Raw genomic sequence first — 25,658 nt, 5'->3', positions numbered from 1 at the left:
TCAACGTGCGTCCCGCACCCCGCGATTCGCGGCCCGCCCGCGTGACGTCCCCCCGGCCCGGCGGCGCCCAATGGGCAGCGGCGGGGGCAGGCGCTGCCGTTCGAATAAGAGCGGCTGCGGCCCCGACCCCCGCGACTTCGGTCCCGTACTCGACCACCAGTACGTTTTAAGCATCGAAGACGGCCACGACCTCCGGTCACGGTAGGGGAAAGCTGAAATCACGGACGGGGAGGGGGGTGGACCTCGGCGGTTCCCGCGGCGGGGGCTCGGGGCCGCAGAGCAAGGCTGTGCCACAGACGGGCAAGGCGCGAAATCCTCGGGCCGTCTCGGGGCAAGCTGGGCGGCGTCCCCGTCCCTGAGGACGATGGCGGGGAGGGTCTCGGTCGGACCGTTAGGGCTCGGACGTGTGGTACTTCGTTTCCCGGGTCTTGGCAAAGTCGGAGGCTTCGCTAGCGGCATTCGGCGGCAGCGTTCCCCGCGGGTTCCTCTGCTGCCCCCAATGCCGGTATGAAAGAACCTTCTCCTTGTGCCTTTCCTGTGCCGTGCTCGGGGCAGCCCCATCCTAGGACCCCGAGCCGCCTCCGGCGGCCCGGACGCTGCGGAGATGACTTCCGAGGGTCTCCGAACAGCAGCGAGGGGTGAGCGAGGGACCTTCCTCACCCGACCCCTGCCACCTCCAGCTGGCGACCCCTGGGGTCCGGTTCCCGCTGAATCCGTGGCCGCGGGGCGTGTGCCTACCGGGGAGAATTTTTCAGGGGTCAGCTGGCATGTGACTCCAGTCAGGTTAGAGGGAGACGTAGCATCGGATGCCATTCTCTACCGAGCTCCCGGCTTCTCATGAGCTGCGCTGGGGCCCGGAGCGGGTCTGTGCCGGCCCCACCACCTCTCCGTCACCCAAGGCCCGGACAGGGTGACGGCACTGAGTGCGTCCGTAGCTGGAATCGGACGATTCCCCTTCCCCATGGCGCGGCCCCGGAGGTTTCTGTGCCGTGCGCCTTTAACGAGCGCGTCCCCGGCGCGGTGACGTGGGGTGGCCCAGGGCCAGGAAGGGGAACCGCCGCCTGCCAGCCCCGCCGAAGAGAAGCTCAACAACTTTTCTTTTGTGCGTGGCCGCTGGCTCCCCGGCCGTCCCCGGCTGCCAGCGCTCATGGCGGATTAACCCCAGCGCGCCAACGACGGCCGCGCGCCCCCGGTAAGGCCCCAACAAAGACTTTCTGCCTCTTCCTTGTTTTGTTTTCAACGGGGCTGGCGCGGAGGAGGGGGAGGGAGGCGGGGGAGGCGAAGCTCCGCTCGCCCAGCTCCGCCGCACCGCCGCAGCGTGCGGCTGCCGGCCCGCCGCCCCACCGCCCCGCGAGCCCCCGAGGTGCGGGTCCTCGGGGCCGCGGGTGGCCGCGTCGGGCTCGCCAACATCCGGGCGCTCGGGTCGGCGGCTGCTCTCCTCCTCCGCCCCGCGCCAGCTGCGGAGCCGTCCGTGCGCGGGGGTTGCCGTGGGTCGCTCACCCCGCCTGAGTGAGCCGCTGGGTGCTTCCCCCAGCCTGGGACAGCACGGGGCTCGCGGGCGCGTCCCCCCGGCACGTTGGCACGTCGGGAGCTCCGGAGCGCGGGCTTGCGTAACGCCGTGTTGTGACCGGAGCGGCGCAGGGGGAAAGCGCGGAAGGACAATGCCGTCGCCGTGGCCGCCGCCACCTCCGGGGCTCGTCCCCCGGTCCCCACCCGCCCCCCTGCAGCTGCCCTCCTCGGGGATGCGGCTGGAAGGCGCTCACGGCCCCTGTCGGGCTCCCCAACTACTTCCCGCCTGCCGTCACGAATGGCACGTCCTCACGGAGGGTCATGGCGTTGTTTCAGATGCTCAGGGTGGCTAGTGTCACCAGTGATGAGCCAGGCTGTGACCAGGGCAGGAGCGGGCAGCCCTGACCGGCCAGATCTCACGCCAGGCACCAGTGTGTCTGCAGACTGGTTTTAGTAAAACCCAGCTCGGCGCTGGCAGAACACGATTTTCTCTGGTGGCCCGCATCCAGGGCTGCACGTGTGCTTTGCCCGGTGCCTTTGGGTGGATTTTTGGGGAGAGGGCCTGGCTGTGCCACCAGATGGAGGGGCAGTAGGTGCTGAGGGACCCAGCCATGGGACAAGGAGCTGGGTTTTAGCCAAGTTGGAGGGAGAACCTGTCCTGCTACTTCCGAGCTGGACTGACAGACACTGGGAGCTCCAATAGTCCCCAAAGCCACTATGACTGGTTGGCTGTGCTGTGCTGTGCTGTGCTGAGCAGCTGGAGATCCTGACCAGGCTCCTGGCACGTCACGGTGGGGGTGTCCAGGTGCAATACAGGGTGAGGAGCCCCCTTCTCATCTGGGTGACATTTTTGCTCCCAGCTGTCTCTTCCCCTAGAAGACTACCAGGGTGGCACTGGGGACAGCCAGTGCGGAGGCAAAGGTCACTGTGAAGGGGACCTGGCAGTGATCCCAGATCCTGGGGACATCAGGGCAGCTCGTCCCTGCTCCCACTCCGTGCAGCGATGTCCGGCAAGCTCTGTGTGCCCCCAGCAGGTGCTTCTTTCACCAGCAGCAGTGGGAAGGGAAGCTGGCAGTGCTTCAATGGCTTGGCCACTGCCATGCTGGGCAAGAAATGTTAGTGACATTTGGAGATGAGAGGGAGGGAAGGAGGCATGGCAGGAGAATGAAGAGCCCAAGCAGCAGTTTTCCACTGACCCCTTGTTAGGATCCTAACCTGTGGGAGTGGACCTAGGTGCTGCTCAGCATTGCTCCCCACTCTGTGCCTGTGGGGAAGCAGGTGTATGCTGGCTGCTCCCACAGAGCTGGCCAGGTGCAGGGGCACATTCTTCCTTGGTGCGGTGGGCACAAATGCCTGGTGCTGGGTGCAAGTCATACAGTAACATAATTACTATACTTTACCTTTTTTTTTTGCCCCCCCCCATCTTTGTTGGTGTTCTTAGGTCTGGGCAGTGACCTGGCAGGCTGAACACAATGTCTCTTCACAGCGCAAGAGCTGCTGCTCTCCTTGCTTGGGTAAGCCCCCCCCACCTCTGCCTGAGCTCTTTGCGTAGGTGGGACGTGCTGCTGCCAGCACTGGTGACTGCAGGGCATGATGCTAGGGCTGGTCACGGGAGGGATTGTGGCTGGGGCAGGTCCTGGGGCAGCCCAGTCCCTACTGTTCCCGGGCAGGTGGGTGTTTGCAGGAGAAGCCTTGCTCATCCTTCCTGTTGAGTAACCAGAAATGCTGGAATGGCTTGGTCTGGTCATGGAAACTGCCTGGGAGATAGAGCTGAGCCTGACGCAGGCAGCAGCTGGACTATAAAGGGGTTGTTGCATCTGTCTTGCAAAGCACTGCTGTGTCCAAGCAAAGAATTATAGAATGGTTTGGGTTGGAAGGGACTTTCAAGCTCATTCAGCTGGAACCTCCTGCCGTAGGCAGGGACACCTTCCACTACATCAGGTTGCTCCAAACCTCATCCAACCATGCTTTGAACACTTCCAGGGATGGGGCAGCCATGGCTTCTCTGGACAGCCTGTGCCAGGGCCTCACTGCCCTCACAGGGAAGAATTTCTTCTAATGAGATGAGATAATATGAGAAAATATCTCATCTAACCCTATCCTCTGTCAGTGGGAAGCAATTCCCTCTTGTCCTGTCACTCCAGGGCTTTGTCCAAAATCTCACTCCAGCTGTCTCAGAGCACATTTAGGCACTGGAAGGTGCTCTGAGGTCTCCCTGGAGCCTTCTCTTCTCCAGGCTGGACAGCCCCAGGTCTCTCCCAGCCTATCTCCAGAGCAGAGGGGCACCTGTAGCGTTATAAATGGGACTTGTGACATACTCCCAGATGTGGGGTGGATGCATATGGGTATCGTGTTCATCTGTTCCCTGGGCCAGGGGTGGTTTGAAGGGGTGGATTTACTCTCACACGCAAGCCAGTCTTGCTGTCCCCTGCCAGGACTGGAGGTGGTGGGTGGCACAGTACAGCATTGTCTTGGCTTCTGCCTTCTGACCGTCCCACCCCATTTCTAGGTGAACAGCACAAAGGTTTGTCCTGATCCCCTCAATGATCTGTCCCAGCTCCAGGACTGTAGTGTCTTCATCAAGATTATCCACAAAATGTGAGTATGGGGAGCTGTGTGCACATTCCAAACCACCCAGCTGGGTCTGGGCTGCCTCCTGGAGCCATGGCCTCAGCTCCCAGGAGCTAAGGGGCTCTCTTATTGGGCAGGGTGGGAATGGGGGTTTTGGGATATTTATTCCTCCTCTGATATTTGAGATGCTGGGATCTTCATCTCCTCTGTGCCACTGCACATCCAGGGTTGGCCTGCAGCACCCTGGGCAGAGCTGTCCAGGGAGTGTTTTGGTCAGAATTCCTGTCATTTGAGATTTGATATCACATCTGGTGCTAACATCTGTGTTCTCTCCTGGCATTGAAGAAAAGACCTGAATGCTGCTGCCAGTGATGCAGAGTTCCTGCAGCTGCACAGGAGATTGTTAATTCCCATTGATGCTGCTCTAGTGAGGGAGCAGCCCAGCAAGTTTTCCTGAGTGACGTCCTTGGGATCCTGAGGAAGCCTTGTATCTAGAAAGCAGTGTAAAGAATGACAGTTTCTGCCTCATGAAGTGCTACTGTTGCCTGGGGGTGTCAGGCTGCTGCTGAGTATAGTTTGGGCAGGATGGAGCCTGTTTTTTTGTCCTGAGACCTGAGGTGGCTGAGCAGGGGTGGGAGGAATGCCTCCCTCAGGAATTGTTCGTTGCCTGGGAGCAAGGGGCAACTAAAACCTACAGGCCATAATGGGCATCAAAGGTGTTACCAAGCCTGGTGGTTAAGGAGCTGGTAAAGCAAATTGAGAGTGTGTGAGGCTGCCATGGATTGCTTTTAAACCCTTCCAGTGGGAGGCTCACTGGAAGCCTGTCTGCTATAATTACCTCCTGCACGGGGTAACGAGAGCCTGCTTGGAGCAGGGATCTGCCTTCAGTGGGTGGGGAGGAAGGAGCTGCCTGCACCGCAGATATATTTAGTAAGACCTGGTTAATCTCCTGGGTCTGTGCTCCAGCCCGGATTAGTGGGGATCCCAGTGGCGTGCGCTCGCTAAAGAGGCCTGGCCATTGCTTGATAAAGTGGGGTAGTAGCGGGTCAGCCATCACAGCAGCTGCCTGAGCTGAGGAGCTCCCGGTGGCCCCAAGGGAAGTCCGTGAAGAGGAGCAAATCCGCGGGGCAGCCCCTGACCCAGGCCAGGTTCCTGGTTTTGGCACCTTGGGAGTAAGTGACAGTACCGAAGCAGTGCTGGTCAAGCATGATTGGTGTGGTGTGCTGTTTCTGAACTGCAGTTGGATTCAGGGACCCTTGGGGGTCTGTTCCAACTCAGCATATTCCATGACCTGGGAGCTGCTCAGGAAGACTGTAGTCACAATTAAGTGCAAGAGGAAGCTTCAGCCTCCCCAAAATCCAGCAAGAAAACCCCGAGACTCCACGCATGGACCCTGTCCCCTGGGGTGCATCCTGGCTGGTGAGACCACAACAAGCTCTCTGTGCTGTGCCGGATGCCAGGGCTGGCAGGCAGAGGAGGAAGCAGTGCTGGAGGAGTGTTGTCTGCCCAGCTGCAGCTGCTCACCCAGTAGGGAAATTCCGGGGGATTCCATTCCCTTTCGTGGTGCGACTAGCCCTGGCTCTGCTGGCCCTGATGCAGGGGCAGAAGTCAGAGTGGTGCCCCAGAGCCAGCCCCTGGCTCAATGTACCCATTGCGCAAAACTGAGTGTTGGTCTAATCCCTCCAGAAAGAGTTAACGCAAATCCTGCACTCTTCCAGCCACGGGAGCAAGGAGGGGGAGTCTGTGCTGGAGCAGCCATTGCCAGAGAGGATCTCCTTCATCCTTGGCTTCCTGCGGAGTAAGTGCTGGGGAAAGCGACTGGCCCTGCTTGGTACCCCTGACGGGGGTCTAATCTGCTGTCTGCATCTTCCCCCTCCACAAAGTGTCGCCCCCCTCCTCCCCCCTCCCCCATCAGCAGCTTTGCGAGGTGCCAGCAGCTTTCCCACAGCAGCCTGTGGAAGGGAAAGCTTCCTGATGGGAAACTTCCAGATGGAAATCCTTGCCAGAGCCTGAGTTCCGAGCAAAGGAGGTCCTGGGTGTGTAGGGCAGGGTGCCAGTGGCTGCTCTGGTGATGCTGCCTTTGAGCAGTTTTCCTAGTTGGGTACCTGGACTGAAGCTGTTCAAATTCCAGTGGAAAACCTTCACCCAAGAAGAAATCCTGGGAGGGGAAATGGAAAGTATCTCACATTCTTGCTCAGCCTTTCCTGGAGGGAAGATACAGTATCCCACCCTCCAGAGATGGGACTGTTTGTGCTGCTGTTGGAGGGGAGATGCTATGATGGGGAGGCTGGGATTTAGGATGGAGTTCCAGGAAGGGGAAAAAAAGCTGGTCAGAGGCTGACCACTGGGATCTCAGATCTGGAGCCCATCCTGCCCCATGTCACTTCTCCTTGGGGATGCATTACAGTGCCCTCCTGGCCATGAGTGTCACGTTGGGAGGCAGCATGCCCAGTGGTTCCTGTATGACTGGGAATCCTGCTTCATGTTGCAGAGCACTGCAGGCACAAATTGGCTGCAGAGAACCTGGTTTCTGCACAGAAGCTCCAGGATGGAGAGGAGCTGGCACTCGCCAAGGTAACTGCATGGCATGTTTTAGTCCCAGCTGGCACCAATGTGCTTATGAATGGCCTGGGGTCAGTGATGCTTTTCCTGCCTTGCTCAGGTGGCTGTGCTGCTCCTGTATCACACCGCCATGACCTGCAAGAACCCTGGGGACTGGAATGAATTTGACTACGAGACCCAGGTAATCCCTTTGGAATTCCTCCTCTGGATCTGGGGTGCCGGGGGAAGCAGTGGTGCCTTTGGAAGAAGGTGCTCCGAGACTTACCCTCCTGTTCAGGGTTCCTTTGAACGACAGTGGGGAGTGGGCACTGTGGTGCTCACTGGTGGTTTTGGGCTATCAAAAGCTTGTGGCAGCAAGTGTGGGCACAGGCAGGCAGGGAGCTGCCCACTGCCCCACGCCTGCTGTCGTTGCTGCCTGTGACCTGCGGCAGAGCCGCTAACTCTGTGGCTCCTCCAACACAGGTTGAACTGGCATCAGTCCTCAAATTTGTGCTGGATAATGAGGAGTGCCTGAATGAGAATCTGGAGCCATTTCTGCAGAGGAAAGGTGAGAGTGCTGGGCCCTGGCTTTTCTTCCTGTTTGTGCTACTGTAGCTGCCCAGCCATAAAGGCAGCTGCACCACCCAGATGCCCTCAGCTACAAAACAGTGCCCTTTAAACTCCAAGAGTAGGGTTGCCTTAGACCTGCTGGGCTCTTCCTACTCAGCAGGATCTCAGCCTTTCCCTGGAGGAGTGGAGTGGATGGGATACTGACAGTCTTGTGGGAGCAGAGTGCTGGGGCAGGACTGTGGAGCAGGAGGGATTGGGATGTAGGGCAGGTTTACGGCTTCCTCAGTTGGGCTGTTCCATCCCTGCTGGAATTTGTGGTTCCTGAGATTTCAGCTGCTCAGCTCCTCAGATACTAAAGATAACCGCCTTCATCTTCCTTTTTATTTCCAGCAGAGCCGTCTTCGTCCAGCATGTCCAGCAGCAGCTTCGAGGAGCATTCCTCGCTGTTCCCTTTCCTGCCTAAGCGAGAGGTGCATTTCCTGGAGCTGCAGAGGATTGCCTCCTTCCCCAGCACCAAGTATGTCTCCCACCTCCTGGCTGCCAGGGGGAGCAAGGAAATCAGCGAGGGGATAGGGCATCTTTTGGGACCCGCAGATGTAACAGGGCTGCATGCTGACTCCCGAGAATGCCTTGTTCTGCCCTGGTGCTGTCCTGCTGCACATTGCTCGGGATGAGGTGGGGATGGATGGTGGGGGTGAGCTCGGGCTCTAGCTTCTTTTAGAATCATGGAATGGTTCATGTTGGAAAAGCCCTCTGAGACCACCGAGTCCAACTGTTCCCCCAGTACTCCTAAGGCCACCACTAAGCCATGTCTCCAAGTACCACATCTACATGGTTTTTAAATCTCTCCAAGTATGGGAACTCCACAACTGCCCTGGGTAGCCTATGCCATGGCTGGACAACCCTTTCAGGGAGGGAATTTTCCCAATATCCAACCGAAACTTCCCCCAGCACAACCTTATACCATTTTCTCGTGTCCTGTCTCTTGTTACCTAGGAAAAGAGACCAACACTCACATGTCCCTATCCTTCTTTCAGGGAGCTGTAGGGAGTGAGAAGGTCCCTCCTGAGCCTCCTTTTCTCCAGTCTGAGCCCACCAGCTCCCTCAACTGCTCCTCATCAGACTCATGCTCCAGACCCTTCCCCAGCTCTGCACCTCAGTGTCTTTCTTGTGAGGGGTCCAAAAGTGACCCCAGGATTGGAAGTGCCTCACCGGTGCCCAGCACAGGGGCGTGGTTACTACTTTAACCCTGCTGGGTCACACTATGGGTGACACAAGTGAGGATGCCCTTGGCCACCTGGGCATGCTGGTGGTGTTTTTTGCCCAGCACTTAGTTGTTGGCATTAGTACAGTCAAGAGGAGGAGCATGGCCTTTCTGCTCAGGTGATATGGCATCAAAGTTATTGCTGTGAACTTGATGCCAAAATGATTTTTGCTTTTATATTTTCTTCATATATATTCATAGCTTTGTAGACTATTATTGTATAGTTATATAGTTCCTAGCTATCTCCAGTATTTTTCCTACCCTGATAGACAGAAAGACAAAACATATTCCAAAGACCCTATCCTAATCTTGGTTCTTCTGGGAACCAAGGATGAGCCACCCTCCCAAGACACTTTCCCATAAACAACTTGCAAAAGGGAGGCTCTGGAAGAGGGTTGAGCCCAGAAGGGGAGGAACTAATACCTTAAAAATCTAGGAACAAAACAACACATGAGACAATATTAATATACAAGGTAATATAAAGCATTTTTCCATGTTTGCCCCTGGGGGCCTCCAGTTAGAGACCAAATGTTATATTACTTTGTATATTAATGTTGTCTCGTAAGTGTGTTGTTTTGCCCTGTTTTGTTCCTAGATTTTTAAGGCATCAGTTCCTTGGTGAGCCAGGCAGGAGAACCAGCCCCAGAGATGGGATAGCAGAGTGGGTCTGGCTGCGTGGGGCCTGCACTGGCTCTGGATAATCCAGTTCTGTGTGTGCCTCCCTGCAGCACGCCCAGCACTCCCTCTTCGCCCATGGGGCACATCATGCAGACCCCTCAGTTTCAACTGCGGCGGCTGAAGGAGCAGCTGGCTTTTGAGAGAGAGAGTCGGAACGAGATGGAGATGGAGGCGGTGCGGAATCACAGGCTCCTCATGGAGAAGGGTCAGTTGCTAGCAGGATGTCCTGGGATGCAGGGAGGGGTCTGTGGGGCTGAGATCTCCCCTTGTTTCTCTGACTTTTCTGTTCTGACCCCACCACAACTCTGCTCATGCATGGTCCATCCTGCCAGGATGCAAGTGAGACTTCGGGTACCTTCTTCCCTCTCGTGTTCCCTTATATATCCTAGGCAACCAAAACCATAACTGAAGCAACACCTGTGCTGAGCAGCAGCACTGGCAGCCTGCCTCTTTGATCTCCTCCTGCAGAGGGTTTCTGTGCAGAAACCTGTTGTGGGCTTCATGTGACATAAAAAGTTGGTAACAGGCCCTTCCTTGGCCCCTTCCCCAGATGCTCAGATCACCATGATGCAGCAGCGAATCGATCGCTTGACTAAGCTCAACGAGCAGCAAGCTGCAGACCAGCTGGAGCCCAAAGAAATGGAGGAGCTGAGGGAGAAGAATGAGAGGTAATCCTCCAGGAACATCTGTTTCTTCCTTCCAGGTGGGACCTTGTCACTCCCACATCCCCAGACTCCATATTGTCTGTCTCTTCCCTAGCACTGCATGAAGCAGGGGAGAAAGCAAACATTCTTCTTGTTCTTCTGCTGCTGTGCCTTGCGGAGAAGACAGCAGGCACAAAATCAAAAAAGGGACTGGGTTGGAAGGGACCTTACAGCTCATTCAGCTGGAACCTCCTGCCGTTGGCAGGGACACCTTTCACTAGACCAGGTTGCTCCAAGTCCCACCCAACTTGGTCTTGAGCACTTCCAGGGACAGGGTAGCCACAGCTTCTCTGGACAACCTGTGCCAGGGCCTCACAGGGAAGAATTTCTTCCCAATATCCCATCCAATCCCGACCTCTTTCAGTGGGAAGCCATTCCCTCTTGTCCTGCCTCTCCAGACTCTTGAACAAAGTCTCTATCCAGCTGTCTTGGAGCCCCTTTAGGCACTGGAAGGTGCTCTGAGGTCTCCTTGAAGCCTTTTCTTCTCCAGACTGAACACCCCCAGGTCTCTCCCAGCCTGTCTCCAGAGCAGAGGGGCTCCAGCAGCCCTTGGAGCGTCTCCTCTGGACTTGCTCCAGCAGCTCCACGTCCTTCTGATCCTGGGGACCCCCAGAGCTGGAGGCAGCTCTGCAGGTGGGGTCCCACCAGAGAGGAGCAGAGGGGCAGAATCCTCTCCTCCCTTGCTGCCCATGCTGTGGGATCAGCCCAGGAGACGGCTGTGCCGCTATCATGCTGCCTGTGCCCTCAGAGCGATTATGGCCTGCAGCCCATTTTTATTGCAGTGGGCAGGGATCCAGTCCCAAACCATGCAGCCTGTTCTAACAGTCCACTCTTAATCCAAACCCTGCATGGGAGCAGCTATTCCAGTAGTGTGAAAAGAGTGTGCTGCCCATGTGGGTCTCACCTGCCCTGGAAAAGGGAAGTTCGGGGTAATCCTGGTACTGCTGACTCCAGCCCCTTTCCCAGGCCTTCACTTCGATTCTATGAACTGGGCTTCGTCATACACTTGAAATCTCCTGTCACACTGCATCCTGGTCTCTGCTCTGTCCCTGTGCCATTGTTTACTCAGGAAGTCTGCCCAACCTCCACTGCAAGCGCAGTGTCTTTTTTTGTCCTTTCCTCACTTATTTCCCTTTGCAAGGGGGTGGCTGGAGTCCCACAGCTGCCTCTGCCCTCAGTTTGGAGTGGTTGGGCTCACGCAAAGCACAAACATTGCTTATCCCTACTCTGCTTTGCCACGTGTTGAGACCCAGTTTTAGAGCTGGGTTGATGGTAGAGTCACAGCAAGGCGTGGATATCCCTTGGAACCTTTAGTTTCCTTGGCAGTATCTGGCAGCATCGATCCCTGGTGATATTCTCACCTGCCACCAGCATGCACCCCCTCCTTAATTACCTCCTTTCCCACAGCCTGGTGGGGCGCCTGCACGAGGCCTTCAGGCAGTGCCAAGACCTGAAGACTGAAAAAGCCCAGATGGACCGAAAAATCAATGAGCTGTCTGAGGAGAATGGGGATCTTTCCTTCAAGGTATTGGGTACAGTGTCCTCTCTGTGACCCCACAGCCCAGTTGATTGTGGTGGAACCCAGGGGGGAGGATTTGATAGCAGTGCCAGATACTGGGATGTTTATGGTTCTGCTAATGCAATCTTTGACCCAGTAGCCAAGCCTTCCTTGGGCTCTGGATCCTGATTCAAAGGGGAACTGTGGTGCGGGGATAGGGACTGAGTGGAGGTGCCTGCATGTGGTGAGCACCTAGGACCCAGGATGCCCATGTGTGCTACAGCTCTTGGGAATGGGGAGTAGGCAGAGCCCTGGACAGCAAAGGCACACTCTGACCCTCTGGACTGGGGGATTTTCACTTGACAGCTGCGGGAGATTGCCAGCAATATGGTCCAGCTGCAGCAAGCCCTGAATGAGCTCTCCGAGGAGCACAACACTGCCATGGCACAGTCACAGAACAAGCAGGGACAGCTGGAGAAGGAGCTGCATGCTGCTCTGCAGGATAAGGTCAGGGGACCCTGGGAGTGGTAGGTGCCCCCCTGTAGCTCCCCCATAGCCCCACCAGCTGGGGGACATGCCAACTGCAAGCAGGGTGCAGCAGCCACGAGCCTCCTGCCTGTTTGTGCCAGCACACGGGGAGAAGCTGTGTAATTGGGAGCTCCTGTGGGAAGCCTCTCCCTGTTTCTAGGAAGGGTTCCCCATGGTGGGACAGGCTGTTGTCCTTGCAGTGGGGAGAGACAAAGCTGCTGGTAAAGTGTGGTGTGGGTACTGACTGGGTGACCGTGCTTGGTTGGCTCTTCTGCCTCGCACCACACTCAGTCCCATATCTCTCTCCCCAGAAATGCTCAGAAGAGAAAATTGAGATTCTACAGGGAAAGATTTCTCTGCTGGAAGATCAGCTGGCCAAGCTGGAGGAGGGCAGCACCCAGGAGAAGGGAGAAGTCATGGGGGACATTTTGAAGGTACATTGGGGCTCCTGCAGCAAGGGCTTGAATTGTAAACTCCTCCAGCTGGAGAGAGCAGCAGGTGCCAGGAGACGCGTGGCAAAGCCACTGCTCTCTGCTGCTGGATAGGGAATATGGGGATGAGCCCTCTGCCTGAATTTGCAAATACTGCTCCCAGGGAGCTGCTGGCTCTCCCAGCCTCCCATAACATGAATTGGTTGTGAAGAGAGCATCTCCTGCATGGTGAGAAAAAGGTATTTTGTCCAAGGGAGCAGAGTGGCACAAGGCTGAGGGGAAAGCAAGGTGCGCTGTGGGGTAATGGGAGGCAAGGCAGGCACTGGGCAGCTCCCAGTGGGATGCAGCATGTGAGGCTGTGGTGAGCATGTTGTCTGGAGCATGAGTAATGCCTGGGGAGTGCATGTTTTGTCTCTTTTGTGGTTTGACCTTAGCTGGGCACCGGATGCCCACCAAGCCGTCTATCACTCCCCTTCCTAGCGGGACATGGATGGAAAAGAACTAGGAGGTCGAGATAAGGCAGTTATATGTTGATTGAGAGATTCCAAGTGAGAACTGCAATTTAATAGGAAAAATTAAAGGCAATAATGCAGAAGCAACAGCTTAAACTGACAAAGTCAGAATACAACCTGCCGCCTTGTTGGTCAGGGTGGTAGTAGCAGTCCACTTAAATGGTGGCTGCAGTCCCATTGTAGTGATGGATGAGGTCTGGTTGAAGTGGTGATCCTGAAGAAAGGTCTGGTCAGTCTCTGGAGGTCCAATGGTGACTTTTAAGCTCTTCTCCTCTGGGAATCCAGTGGAAGTAGTGCCCCAGTGTTCCAAGCCTCAGCCCATATGCCGGTAGGAATGTTCAGTTCCTCCCCTCTGGGCAGGGCATCTCACAATGGGATGATGTAATTTCATTAATCATTCCAGAAGACCTTGATGGCCCATTAGCAGAGATAGCCCCCCCGAGGGTGTTATCAGGCCTGAGTCTTGCTGAAGATAAAGACTACTGCCCCACCTGTTTTTAACAGCTTATGAAGATGGTAATAGAATACATACTTTTAGTTTACGCCTTCCATGTAACCTAAGGCAGTTTACTACAGCAAAAAACAGTGAAAGTTTGTGTGTACATAAGCAAAGAGAAGAGTTCATCTCTACTTCAGCGAGTGATGTTCAGGCACTTCCGGGAAGCAGGGCTTCAGCACATGGAGTGGTTGCTCCAGAAGACAAACACTAAAATAACAAATGCCCCCCATTCTTCCTGCCTCTCTTACCTTTTATAGCTGAGCTGACATCACATGGTGTGGAATATCCCTTTGGTTAATTTGGGTCAGTTGGCCTCATTGTGTCCTCTCCCAGGATCTTGCCCACTCCCAGACCCTTGATGGTGGGGGGGAATGTTAGAGTTCATTTTCCATTCGAAGCTCTCACAGTGCTGTGCATAGGTAGCTGGAAAGGTGTTGATAACACACCAGTGTTTTGGCTACTGCCAAGCAGCGCTCTCTGTCTCAGTCAGATCCAATGCAGTCTCCCTGCTCTTCTCTTTGCCAGCTGGAGGAGCTGAAGCAGGAAGTGTCCAGCCTCACGGCCAAAGGAGTGCAGTTGGAGGAAGAGAAGCAGCAGCTGAGCAGCCTTGTCACCAGCCTCCAGAGCTCCCTCTCTGAGAGCCAACGGGCCCAAGAGAGGCTGAAGCGAGACCTGCAGGCACAGGCTGCCCTCAGTGTCCAGCACGAGCAGACTCTGCGGGAAAGGGACTCTGCCCTGCAGGAGCTCCAGCAGCTGCGGGAGGCCAACACGTCCCTGAGCAGCCAGCTGCAGGCCCTGGATGAGGAGAAGGCTGCACAGAGCTGCAAGGTCAGCGAACTGGAAGCCCAGATCCTGGAGTTGGGTGCCCAACGGCAGCAGGGAGTGGCAGCAGAAGTGCTGAAAGCCCAGCTGCAGGAGCTGGAGGGCAAGCTAAAGGAGAGCCAGCAGAGGCTGGCTGAGAGGGAGAAGTTGGCCCGGGAGAACAGCCGCCTGCAGGAGCAGCTGCTCTTCCTCGAGGAGTCCCTGCGGAACACGGAGGGTATCTTGGAGGACGAGAAGAGACGGGCAGCTGAGTGCCTGGAGAGCAACCTGGCCAGGATTGCTGAGCTGGAGGCAGAGAGACAGCAGCTGGTTCAGGACCGGAAGCCAGTTCTGCAGGAGCAGGGTGAGGAGCTGGCCACACGCCAGGTGCTGGAAGAGAGCCGGGAGCAGTCGATGGGAGCCTCTCCTGCTGCCCGAAGGGAGGACGAAGAGTGCAGGCGGCTGAAGGAGGAAATGCAGGCGCTGAGCCGGGAGCACAGCCGGGCCTGTCAGCAGCTGCAGGAGGAGCAACAGAAGGTGGCTGTGCTGGAGGCCCAGGCAGAGCAGCTGGCTGGCCTCCAGGCTGAGCTGTCCAGCACTCAGTCATGGGCAAAGGAGAAGGAGAGCGAGGAGCAGAAGCTGAGGGCTGAGATTTCCTCCCTGCAGGAGAAGATGGCTGTGGCAGAGCAGACAGCAGCCCAGCGCTTGGCTGGGCTGGAGGCGGATGCCCAGCGAGCCACTGAGGCACTGGAGGGAGTCTCCCAGCAGCTCTCCCAGGAGAAGCTCAAATCCAAGGAGCTAGAAGGCACTGTGGAGCAGCTGCGGATTGCAGAGAAGGAGCTGGTGTCCCTCCGCTCTGCTGTGCAGGAGAAGGAGAGCTGGAAGGAGCAAGTATCCCAGTGCATCCAGGAGACTGAGAGAAAGAACAGCCTGATCAGCAGCCTGGAGCATGAGGTCTCCATCCTCCATCGCCAGGTGACAGAGAAGGAGGGAGAAAGTAAGGAGTTGAAACGCCTGATCCTGGCTGAGTCAGAGAAGAGCAAGAAGCTGGAGGAGAGGCTGCGGGTGCTGCAGACCGAGATGGCCACTGCAGCCTCCCGTGCAGCTGAGAGGTGCTCATTGATGAAGGTGGAGGTGCAGCAGTGCCAGGAAGAGATGGAGAAGCAGCGCATGACCATCGAGGCCCTGAAGAGAGACCGCCATTGCCAGAGCGAGCGGGAGGATGAGCTGCGGCAGGAGGCGAAGGTCTGCCAGGACAAGTGCCTACAGAAGGAGCAGCTCCTGACTGCTCTGCAGCAGGAGCTCAACAGCGCTCAGGCCGAGCGTGCCTCCCTGGAAAGCCAGCACCGTCAGGACCTGGAGCAGAAAGCAAAAGCCATGTCCACGCTCCAAGCTGAGCTACTGCAGGCCAGGCTGGAGGTGGCTGAGATGCCGTCACTGAGAGAGAAGTTGGCAGAACAGGACCGGGCCATTCAGCGGCTGCAGGCTGAGGCAGCGGAGGTGGGGGCACAGCTGGCACGGCTGCAACAGGCCAATGCTCGGCTGGCTGAGGAGAACCAGGGACTCAGCAAGAGCCGCAGCCAGGGGCAGCAGCAGCTTGAGGCAGAACTGAGCCAGGCCAGGGAGCGGCACATGCAGGAGCTGGAGCAGCTGCGGGCAGCATCTGAGGAGCTGGTGACCAGCAGCAGGCAGGAAGCTAAGGAGGCAGTGCAGAAGCTGGAGGAGATGAGTAAGGAGTACGAGAGCAGCAAAGCGGCAGCGCTGGAAGAGAGGAAGAAATTCTTGGAAGAGAGGCAAAGATTGACAACTCAGGTACAGGTTCTACTCCCAGCAGGGGTGCTGTGGCTGGGGGAATCCTGGAAAGGGGTGAGGCTACATGGGGGTCTCCCAAGTAACCCGTTCTCCCAGTTAACAAATGGCACAAGAGGAAGTGGTTTAAAATTGTGCCTGAGGAGGCTTAGGTTGGATATTAGGAAAAAATTCCTTCCCTGAAAGGAAAGGGTTGTCCAGCCAAGGCATAGTCTACAAAGGGCAGTGGTAGAGTCCCTATCCCTGGAGGGATTTAACAGATGTATAGATGTGGCCCTTGGGGACATGGATTAGTGGTGGTCATAGCAGTGAATGGTCGGACTCAATGATCTCAGAGGGCTTTTCCAACCTAAATGATTCCATGATTCTATGAAAAACAGCCTGATATGTCTCAGCCATATACTTATGTCTATCAGTTGTGCTTGCAGGTAGAGCAGCTGGAGATAATCCAGAGGGACCAAACTAAGCAGGTAACACACAGCAAGTGCTTGTGGCTCAGTGACAGTGCATAGCCTTCCTTGTTGCCACTTCCCACTGGAGCTGCTGTCCCCGCTTGTGAGCCATTCACACTAGGGACCCAGCTGTGGGGCACTTGGTTCTGGGTCTCTGAGCACCTTCACCCCCGAGGGTAGGAACTGGAGTCCCAACCTGCCGCCTCACATTGCTGCCTGCGACTTGGTATGGCTTCTCACATGCCCCTTGACAAAAGATACAGCAAGTGGCTACCATGAGTATCCAGGGCTCCTCAGTGTAGGACTGTCACTCCTGTGATGGCTTTTTTTCCCCCATCTTTATCTGAGGCCCAGCTCTTGGCACAGCTGGTAGGAACAGCTATACTCAGCATGGTCCAGGTGTGCCTAGAGCAGCATGGATTTCAGATGTCATAGGAGTTAGCACTTGGGAAATAATGCTGGACAAGCCCCATTTCCCTGTCCAGTCCTAGCCAGAGCTGCTCAGGACTCTGCAGAGACCTTGTGGCTGTGACCCAGGGGCTTCCCAAGCATCCCCTGGAGCAGGGAGAGCATGGCCAGGCCAGAACTTGCAGCAGCCATCTACCTGTGCCAAGAGTGCTGGATGACTTGTGGGACTCCAGGTTGCAAGTGCGGGGGCACCGGGAACTTACACTGGCTTCACTTCCAGCACGTGGATGTTTCTTACGCTTGGGTAGTTCCAACGAACCTTGCTGTAAGAACTAATGTGGGGTGACTGTCACCTTGCCATGTCCCGGGATCTTCCTTGGCAGTGGGTGGTGTTGAACAGTCCCCTATGGGCAGGAAAGTTCCTCACTGTGCCCTAGAGCTGGTTAGAGAGGAGGGAGGTACTCCTTCACAGGAAGATTGTAGTTTTGTGCATGGAGCTGGTCTCACCAAGCCATGTTCTTCCAGGTGGAGGAGCTGAATAAAAAGCTGACTCAGCATGAGAAGGCCACCTGGACCCAGCAGCAGAGAGTTAAGGTAAAGAGGGACCAAAAACCAGGGGGGCTGAGCCTTGGAGCTATTGGTGCTGCCAGGGGCTCACCCAGGTATTGCCTCTAAGCCAGTCTCTTCCCTGCCCACAGGCACTCGAAGGGGAGCTGCAGGCAGCAGTCACCAGCCAGCAGGAAAAGGTGGCAGAGCTGCAGGTGCAGCTTGCCCAGAAGGAGCGGACAGCTGAGTACTACAAAGGGCAGGTATGCTGGGGGCTGGCGTGGCCCTGCTGTCCCTGGCACTGCTGGGAAACTTGACAGCATTCCTCTGCTTTACGTGCTAGATGGAGAAGGCAAAAAGTCATTATGATGCCAAGAAGCAGGAAAACCAGGAGCTAGCAGAGAAGCTGAAGGCCACAGAGCACCTGCGGAAAGAAAACACAGAGCTTCAGAGCAAATCGGAGAGGCTGGCCAAGGAGTTAGAGCAGAGCATCCTGCAGGCCAAGGAGTCTGAGATAAGCTGCAAGAATCTTACCAGCCAGATCCACAGCCTGGAAGCTCAGGTGGGTATGGCATAGTGGGGCTTCACCCTTGTCCTTGTCTCCACCACCACCTCACTTGGAGGATAGATCCATTCATTTCTCCCTGCTTCCCATTCAGGTGGAAGATTCCAAACGACAGGTGCAGGAGCTCAGCAAGTTCCAGGTGATGACTGCCACAGTAAAGGGACAGGACACTTTCTGCCAGACCATGGCCAACCAGAGCATTGACAGCCTTGACTCCACCAGGTACCAGATTGAGCTGCTTCCAGCACCCCAAAAATCCACTGTTCCGGATAGCTTTGTAAGCCTGCTGGTGCTACCCTCGTCCTCTGTCTCTGCAGGAAGGCTACCAGCTCTCAGCTGGAAATCTCAGCGGTGCCACCAGACAGCAAAGGGTCACTACCATCTCAGCAGCTGCCCCAGAGATATTCATCCCCAGAGAGTGTCTACTTTACCCCCATTGAGACACCATCACAACTGAAGAGCAGCACCATCACCCCGCGTGAATTCTCGTTCGACTCCGGGAGCAAGACGCGCTCAGCCCGGCGCCGCACCACCATCAAAATCACCATGACAGATGTGAGCAGGGGGACCCTGCTGTGGAATGCAGGAATTGGGAGCAGCACTGCAGAGGGACCCAGCATGCTGGGAACTGAAAAGCTGAACATGTCCTGTCAATGTGCACGGGCAGCCAAAAGTCCAACCATGTCCTCAGCTGATCCCCAGCAGAGTGGGCAGCAGGGCAAGGTGGGAATTTTGCTCCTCTGCTCCACTCTGGTGAGACCCCACCTGCAGAGCTGCCTCCAGCTCTGGGGTCCAACATCAGAAGGGCATGGAGCTGCTGGAGTGAGTCCAGAGAAGACCACAGAGGTGCTGTAGGGGCTGTAGCCCCTCTGCTCTGGAGACAGGCTGGGAAATCTGGGCCTAGTCAGCCTGGAGAAGAGAAGGCTCAAGGGAGACCTTAGAGCCCATTCCAGTGCCTAAAGGAGCTGCAAGAGGGCTGGAGAGGAGCTTTAAACAAGGGCCTGAAGTGACAGGACTAGGAAGAATGGCTTCAAACTAACAGAGGACAGGATTGGATGGGATATTGAGAAGAAATGCTTCCCTGTGAGGGTGGTGAGGCCGTGGCACAGGTTGCCCAGAGTAGCTTTAGCTGTCCCATCCCTAGAAGTGCTTCAAGGCCAGGGTGGATGAGGTTTGGAGCAACCTGGTGTACCAAGGAAAGGGGTGGAGGGTGGAAGGAGCTGAGCTTTAAGCTCCCTTCAGCCTAAACCCATCTGTGATCCCTTTATCTCTGGATTTTTCTATCCCAGAAACAGCCTGAGTCTGAGGAACTGGTCTACATCAAGGACATCCCATTGGCTCAGTCCACAAAAACTTCTTCCCCTGCTAAAGGCCGTCTGTGCTCAGCTGCCTCCACCCATTCCCTCGCCAGCTTCCCCTCCCAGGAAGCTCTTGAGAAGCTGAAAACCTCCTCCCCAGAGAAGACCCCTGGTGATTCAGCACTGTTGGGCCTCCCTGGGTACCGGCCAGTCACCCGTAGCTCCCTGCGCTTGCAGGGGACCAGCAGCTCCAGCCTTGGTATGTGTGGGCAGGGTGGGCACTTGGGCTGCTGACTGTAGGGTTCTGCCCTGGCTTGGGGGGAGTAAATTCTTACCTGGGACCCCTCTCATCCTTCCTTGCTTTGGATTTAGGCCAGAACACCACAAACCTGGGCATGTGCCAGGATGAGCCAGAGCAGCTGGATGACTGGAACCGCATTGCAGAGCTGCAGCGGCGGAACCAGGCCCGTCCCCCACACCTGAAGACCAGCTACCCCCTAGAGAGTATGGTAAGGAGGGGGACAGGGAGAGCAGGCAGCTCCTTCTCCAGAGCTGTGGTTTGGGAGGGGGTCTGGGAATGGACAGTGCCCCTCAGCAACATCCCCACATCCCCTCCCCAGCCGTCCACCTCCTTGGGAGCCATCACGGATGAGGATGTGAAGATGGGGGACCCAGAAGAGACACTGCGTCGTGCCAGCATGCAGCCCTCGCAGATCATTGCCACCAGCAGCGAGGCAGGCACCCGGGCCTCCACCCAGGCCAGCAGCATCACTACCCGGCAGAGGAAGCGCCTCTCAGAGGAGACCCACCAGAGCCCTGACACACCCCCGGTGAGCTCAGCTCAGCCCCCCATCACAGCACCCTCCTGGGGATAACTGTAGGTGTGCCAGGTTTTGAGGGAGCTGCTATGGCCCTGTGGGTAACAGCCCCGTGCTCCCTGTATTCCCACTGATCCAGGATACAGGTGCCCAGTGTTCCCAGCACCCAGTGGCATGTCTAGCACTCCTGATGCTCCCAGTGCTGGCAAGGAGGCCATTCCAGAGGCAAAGCGCTGAGCCTTCTGCCTTCCTTGGGCACTGCTGCTCTTGCTCCCATCTGCTCTTTGCAGCCCCTCGGTTCCTTTATTGCTGCCAGCCCCACAGCAGGGTGATGCCCAGATGACAGTACCAAGTGGTCTCCTGTTTTCCAGTCCAAGAAGCCAACCAGCTGCTTCCCACGGCCCCAGACTGCCCAGGACCGCAGTGAGCAGAGTGGCTCGCAGGTCAGCCAAGAGAGTGAGCAGCCAGCCCCAGCCATGGCGGTAAGCTCCAGAGGGAAAAAGAGGCATCAGGAGGGACCCCTCTGTCCTGTCCCACCTTGAGCTGATGGTCCTTCCCCTCCTCTGCAGGCTCAGGGGCACCAGTCAATGGCGTTCAACATCTTCAACACCCCCAGAGCACTGGGGAGGCGCCTGCTGCGCCGGGCAGCCACGCGGAACAGTTCCACACCCTCCACCAGCAGGGGCACCCGCCGCTCATCCCGCATCGCCACCGCCAAGTCCCCCAAGGGGAAGGTAGGTACTCTCTGACCCCCTGGGCACACTTCTGAGCTTGTGCTCATTCCAGTGCCCTCAACCCCTCTCCTGGATTCATGCAGGCCATGGGGGAAAGGGGGACAGTCTCTGCTGTCCCTGGGGTACCATGGCAACAGCAGGTCCCAGCATGGGGCCCTGGTGACGTTCATGGTCTCTAATATTCCCTCTTTGGTCTGTCCCTTCCAGGCCAGTTGCCAGTCGCGCAAGGATAAGCAATCCTGAGGTTTCCCTAGTCCCTGCATTGCTGGCTCTGTTGTGGCCCCCACCTGCATCCCCTCGCCTCTCCCTGTCCCCCTAGGGCCCAGGAGCACTGAGGGGGAACAGGTGGGGCCACCAACATGACTGCCTTGCACATCCCACTGACAACTGTGGGGATAGCCTGGGCATGGCAGGACCCCCTTACCCTTCCTGCACCCACTGTCACCCTAAACACTTCTGGGACTCAAGGCAAGGGGATGCACAGGGGTTGAGGGCTGGAAGCACATATGGGTGCTGGGGCTGGAGGGGCTGAGCTCTTCCCAGGGATATCCTGCAGCCCCAGTTACAGGGACAGAGGTGAAACTTAGCATCCCTAGGGCCACCTCCTCTGCTCCCTGTGTGTGGGGACCCTCCACCTGCCCCTGTCCTCCTGGGGAAGCTGAGGCAGCATTTTTAAATGTTTCTACTTGTAAATAAAGTGTATTTTTCACCTGCTCTGGCAGTCCTGGTTTCCTCCTCCCGTGGTCCACATACACTGGAATCTTTATCAGAGCTTGAGGGGAGGAAAAGCATGACCTCTTCCTTCTGCCACTGTCCCCACCAGCTTCACAGGGTGTCCCAAGGCAGGATGCTCACCCAGGGAACCTGCTGTGGCACCAAGCAGTCATAGAAGAAAGAGAGAAATCCGCACTTTCTCTCCTTTAACTTAGGCTTCTCCAGTAGCAATTCCTGCCATTACAGTGTTTCAAGCCCCACCAAACCTGTCCGTAGGGTTGGAAGCACCTTGTCCATCCTCACACCAGCCTTATCACAAATGTCCCAGGGCTGCAACGTCTCTGCCTCTTGCCACACTACAGGTTCAGCTCCCAGGGGTGGTGACACATGGTTTGTCCCCACCAGTGTTGTCCTACTGCAGGCACTGGGGCGAGGACAGGGCCCCTGTCGTCTCCCCGCAATTGCTGGCATGCTGCTCCACCTCTGCCACACTGAAGAGTAGCTGGCAAATGGGGCAGGATACCCAGGCATCAGGGGACCAGAAAGGCTGGGCTGCAGTGGGGTCTTCTCCACACCGGGAGGCATGTGTGGGGAGCAGATCCAGCAGGAAGTGGCCTGTGGAAAGGGAAGGTGATGTGGTTGTCACAAGCTCACTGGTATTGGGATGGTATGGGGTTTGGATTGACACCCTCCCTGACAGTTCTCATGGCAGCCTGGGATACACCGATGTCCCTCTGGTAAGAGGCCACCAGCAGAAGGGATGTGTCCCAGCTACAGAACTGCCATCACTATTCCCATTTGCTGCTCAGGGTCCCTTGCCACCAGAGGACACCCCTGCCAAGCACTCACCTGAGCAGATGGGGCAGATGCCTGTCTCCCTGTTGCCACTGGCCTGCGCCCGGTCACTCCTCCTGATGTGTCTCTCTCGGCAGCCGTGGGCTCAGGTTCTTCCTCTCACCCTTGGTGACCTTGAGGTGGCAGCTGGAGCCCTGCAGAGGGGTCACGTGCTGAGGGTACCCTGTGCTGCAGTCTGCCAGCCCAAAAGAGTGAAGGGCTGGGCCCAGAGATACCTGGGAAAGACTGAAAGTGCTGAATGGCCAGGGTGAGGGCAGAAGGAAGACAGTGACCCAAAGGATTACCTGCCAATAGGGCTTGGAATACAGTGCTGGTCTGTCTGCCTACAGGTGCCTGGGGGGGCTGCAGGGACATCCAGTGCAGAGCCTGGTTAAAGGCAGGGCTGGAGCACCAGGGTCTGTCTGAGAGTTCAGCATCCTCCTGCAGGACAACAGGAGTCCCCAGGCAATCGCAACAGGTACCTTGTGCTCACCACTCTGAGCACAGTTCTGGTTCAGCCCAGCAAGCACCTCCCGTGTTTTCCATGGGGCACAAGTGGTGTCCATGGAAAAGCTGCCCCTTCCTGCTGCCTCCCCATGGAGAGAGATACATGGAGGTGTGAGAGGCATCTACCTGGCCCAGGGGTAGCCAGGGGGGCTCAGGCTCCTGCTTCTGTGGTGTCCGCAGGCGAATGAAGGAGAGCGTGAATCGGCTGCGCGGACTGAAGGGCTGGCTGCAGGTGAGCCGTACGCGGTCCCACTTCTGCCCCACTGTCAGCTCCAGGAAATCTGCTGTGGGGGAGAGTGCTGAGGTGGAGGGGGCATAGCAGTGACCACCATCCCAGCACTGCTCCCACCTCTGCCTGTTGCTCTGCTGCTGTGCCACCCAGGACATCTGGGGGATTATGGGCACAAGAGAGGCCAGGGCAGGGGAGCAGAGCTGGTACAACCTTTGTGAGGCCACGATCAACCCTGACCCCTGGTCTAGCTGTTCCCTTCTACCCTCCCATCAGCCACATCCTACCACCAGCCCCCCATCCCATTCCATCACCATCCCCCCTAGTCAGCCCCCATCGCCTCTTCATGCCTTTTTCCTTTGGATCAATCCTTACCTTCCTTAAACAAAGGAAATTGAACCCCGTAGCGATTCTGGTCCAGCTTTGAGTCAGCTGGTGTCATCAGTGTGACAGTGGGCACCAAGGTGAGATAGGGCTGATCATGGGGCCACGAGGAACATGTAACCTCAATCTGCAGAAAGGTGCAGCCGTAGTTACCTGGGGAGCAGCGAGACAGATGGGGCAGAAGGCAATTCCAAGCTACTGATCTCATCGTGGGACACAGCCCCGGCTCCTGCACAGGAGTGGGGAATAGGGAAGTACCAACGTCAATGTAGCCAATGGGACTGGACTCTCTCCAGCTGCAGCTCCACGCTCAGCTGCCTGCTGTGCTCCTTGGGCCAGCCAAGCCAGGGCCGGATGCCATCCTCACTCAGAAGGTTCTGCACAGGGTAGTTAAGGGTCCTGCACACACAGCAGGGACACAGCATCATGCACCAACTCCCTTCCTGAATGCCTTCCTCTCCAGCTCCAACTTGCTCTGGGCACAGGGAATTCTCTGGTAGTCCACAGGAACAGCACCCCATTTTGAGGGCAAAAATCACATAGAATTCCCGCCCTTCAGCCTTAATTAATGCTCTTCAGCCTAACAAGGAGAGCTTGTACTGCACCCGCTCACATCCCAACCCACCTCTTCAGAGATCCCAGCAGCTCAGGTGGATCACCCTCACACCCAACCTCCCCAGAGGAAACCCCCAGGTACCTGGGAGGAGAAGGAGACCACATAGCTGATTTTAACTGGAGCCATTCAGGATCCTCTGGAGACAACACTCTGCCAGAACATAACTTCCCTTTGGATCCCTCCAGTGCCTGGTGGGGAGAGAGGACAGTCTGATGGGTTTGGGCATCTGCTGGCTCTGGAACCATTCTGCAGCTCCCCAGTCCCATCCAGTGCCTCAGTGCTCCCCAGACCCACCCCACTGATGCCTAATGATTTTTTTGTCCTTTCTTTTTATATCCTTTCCCTTTCCTTGTACCCTTCACAAACAGTCCTTGTACCTTAGCCCTACATGTTTGTAACTCTTGTAGTCTAATATTTAGCTTAGTTTGAAGGTTCTCCAGGGGGAAAAGAAAAACATTCACAACTATCTCAAAACTAAAGACTCCAACCTTGGACAGAGCCTCCCCTCTGGAACATGTTTTTGTAAACTAGGCTGTAGTGTACTTGGGGGAGGTAATTCGAATAAGGGGACAATTACTTCATTTGTTAAGTTTCTTATTAGGAGATTAAGTAAATATGCTAATTTGTGAGGTCCATAAAATTGTATACGCATTGTACACGGGGTGTGCTCCGCGGCATGTTTCCATCCTTGATGACTGTGCACCAAGGATCCTATTAAAACCAAGGTAATACTCTTTTTTCCTATACTGCTGTCTGCCTCGTATTTTTACTAGCTTTTAAAGCATCACCACCACCCCTCAGCCTTGCTTTGTCCTGGCAGTAGCCCCCATATCTGACTCACAATCCCCCAGTCCGGTTCAGCCACCCCTGTGCCCCCAGCTCACCCCACAACCCCTCATTCCACCACGCGCGTGGCGCCCACATCCAGCCCATAAGCCCCAGCCTATTCTGTCCCTCCAGTGCCCTCAAGTCCTTCCCCACAACTCCCTTCAAATCAACGCCCCGTGCCCCAGACCCACAAACAATGCCCCAGAGGTATTTTGCTACCGCAGTAGCCCCCTAGTCCTTTCCCACTTCCCTAGCCCCATTAAGCCCCTGGCTCTGCCCCACAGCCTTCCACGCCATGCCCCAACCCAGTGCCACCCAGCCCTTCACCCCGCAGCTCCCCCATTCACCCTCCAGCTCCAATGGCACCGAACCCGAAGCCGCCGCCCGAATCTCCCGCCGCCCGAACCGCGTGAGCCCTGTGCCCGCATCCCGCTTCCCGCTCCTCACCGCTCCCGCCTCCCTTCAGCCGCTCTCCCAGCCCCGCTCCGGTTCAGGCCCCCCGCCCGGGCTCGGACCCGCCACGGTACCTGACGGGAAACATAGTGTCCGTGCGGGCGGAGCTCAGGAACCGTCTGCCGTGTGCGCCCTCTCCGGGACAGCGCGAGGCGGTGGCGGATAGGAGCGGGCGGCGGCAGGGGAGCGGCCCGGCAGCACTGTGGGCACTGACGGCGCCGCGGTGCCAGGCAGCCTGTACTATCGGTGCTGCCAACGGGGATTACATGTACCACCGCCGGCCTGAAAATAGCAGACAGCCCCTAGCCGTGACAGCTCACCGCCTTTATATGCCCGAAGCGGCCCGTCTGGCAGCTG

At 56.8% G+C, this 25,658-nt stretch overlaps 2 protein-coding genes across 5 annotated transcripts; one reads left to right on the top strand and one right to left on the bottom strand.

Annotated features, from left to right (window-relative positions):
* The first annotated feature begins 65 nt into the window (after nucleotides 1-65).
* Nucleotides 66-21,450, top strand: NUMA1 (nuclear mitotic apparatus protein 1). 4 transcript variants are annotated; one of them, XM_085073717.1, is made up of 26 exons: nucleotides 66-201; nucleotides 2,951-3,023; nucleotides 4,019-4,107; nucleotides 5,799-5,878; nucleotides 6,572-6,654; nucleotides 6,743-6,823; nucleotides 7,105-7,189; nucleotides 7,582-7,708; nucleotides 9,184-9,338; nucleotides 9,684-9,801; nucleotides 11,245-11,362; nucleotides 11,702-11,842; nucleotides 12,175-12,297; nucleotides 13,831-15,918; nucleotides 16,344-16,385; nucleotides 17,301-17,369; nucleotides 17,474-17,584; nucleotides 17,665-17,883; nucleotides 17,981-18,108; nucleotides 18,204-18,441; nucleotides 19,176-19,443; nucleotides 19,557-19,693; nucleotides 19,805-20,014; nucleotides 20,374-20,484; nucleotides 20,572-20,736; nucleotides 20,944-21,450. In XM_085073717.1, the coding sequence occupies exons 2-26, from the start codon at nucleotides 2,982-2,984 to the stop codon at nucleotides 20,977-20,979; spliced, it is 5,064 nt and encodes a 1,687-aa protein (XP_084929843.1). In that variant the 5' UTR covers nucleotides 66-201; nucleotides 2,951-2,981; the 3' UTR covers nucleotides 20,980-21,450. The 4 variants fall into 4 exon arrangements, with proteins under 4 accessions (XP_084929843.1, XP_084929835.1, XP_084929853.1 ...); XM_085073709.1 differs by lacking the exon at nucleotides 66-201 and adding an exon at nucleotides 1,003-1,192; XM_085073727.1 differs by lacking the exon at nucleotides 66-201 and adding an exon at nucleotides 1,004-1,192 and having other exon boundaries at nucleotides 7,585-7,708.
* On the bottom strand, nucleotides 12,837-25,649 carry XNDC1N (XRCC1 N-terminal domain containing 1, N-terminal like). The gene is given in 9 exon segments (XM_085073841.1): nucleotides 12,837-21,603; nucleotides 22,300-22,439; nucleotides 22,590-22,725; nucleotides 22,918-23,075; nucleotides 23,396-23,557; nucleotides 23,663-23,690; nucleotides 23,692-23,897; nucleotides 24,102-24,208; nucleotides 25,376-25,649. Coding segments are annotated over 6 exon segments (660 nt in total). The 5' UTR covers nucleotides 23,833-23,897; nucleotides 24,102-24,208; nucleotides 25,376-25,649; the 3' UTR covers nucleotides 12,837-21,603; nucleotides 22,300-22,404.
* Between the last annotated feature and the right edge of the window lie 9 nt (nucleotides 25,650-25,658).

Source organism: Lichenostomus cassidix, chromosome 1 (genome assembly GCF_008360975.1).
Source record: "Lichenostomus cassidix isolate B80296 chromosome 1, HeHo_3.0, whole genome shotgun sequence".
NCBI lineage: Eukaryota > Metazoa > Chordata > Aves > Passeriformes > Meliphagidae > Lichenostomus > Lichenostomus cassidix.
Note: the sequence above shows the minus strand (reverse complement) of the source record. Positions and strands in the feature narration are given on the sequence as shown.

Excerpts from the sequence above, each read along its gene's own strand:
- NUMA1 (XM_085073717.1), top strand. The coding sequence starts at position 2,982 with ATGTCTCTTCACAGCGCAAGAGCTGCTGCTCTCCTTGCTTGG. Across the intron at positions 7,190-7,581 it reads GCCATTTCTGCAGAGGAAAG|CAGAGCCGTCTTCGTCCAGC; the intron begins GTGAGAGTGCTG and ends TTTTATTTCCAG. Across the intron at positions 9,802-11,244 it reads CTGAGGGAGAAGAATGAGAG|CCTGGTGGGGCGCCTGCACG; the intron begins GTAATCCTCCAG and ends CCTTTCCCACAG.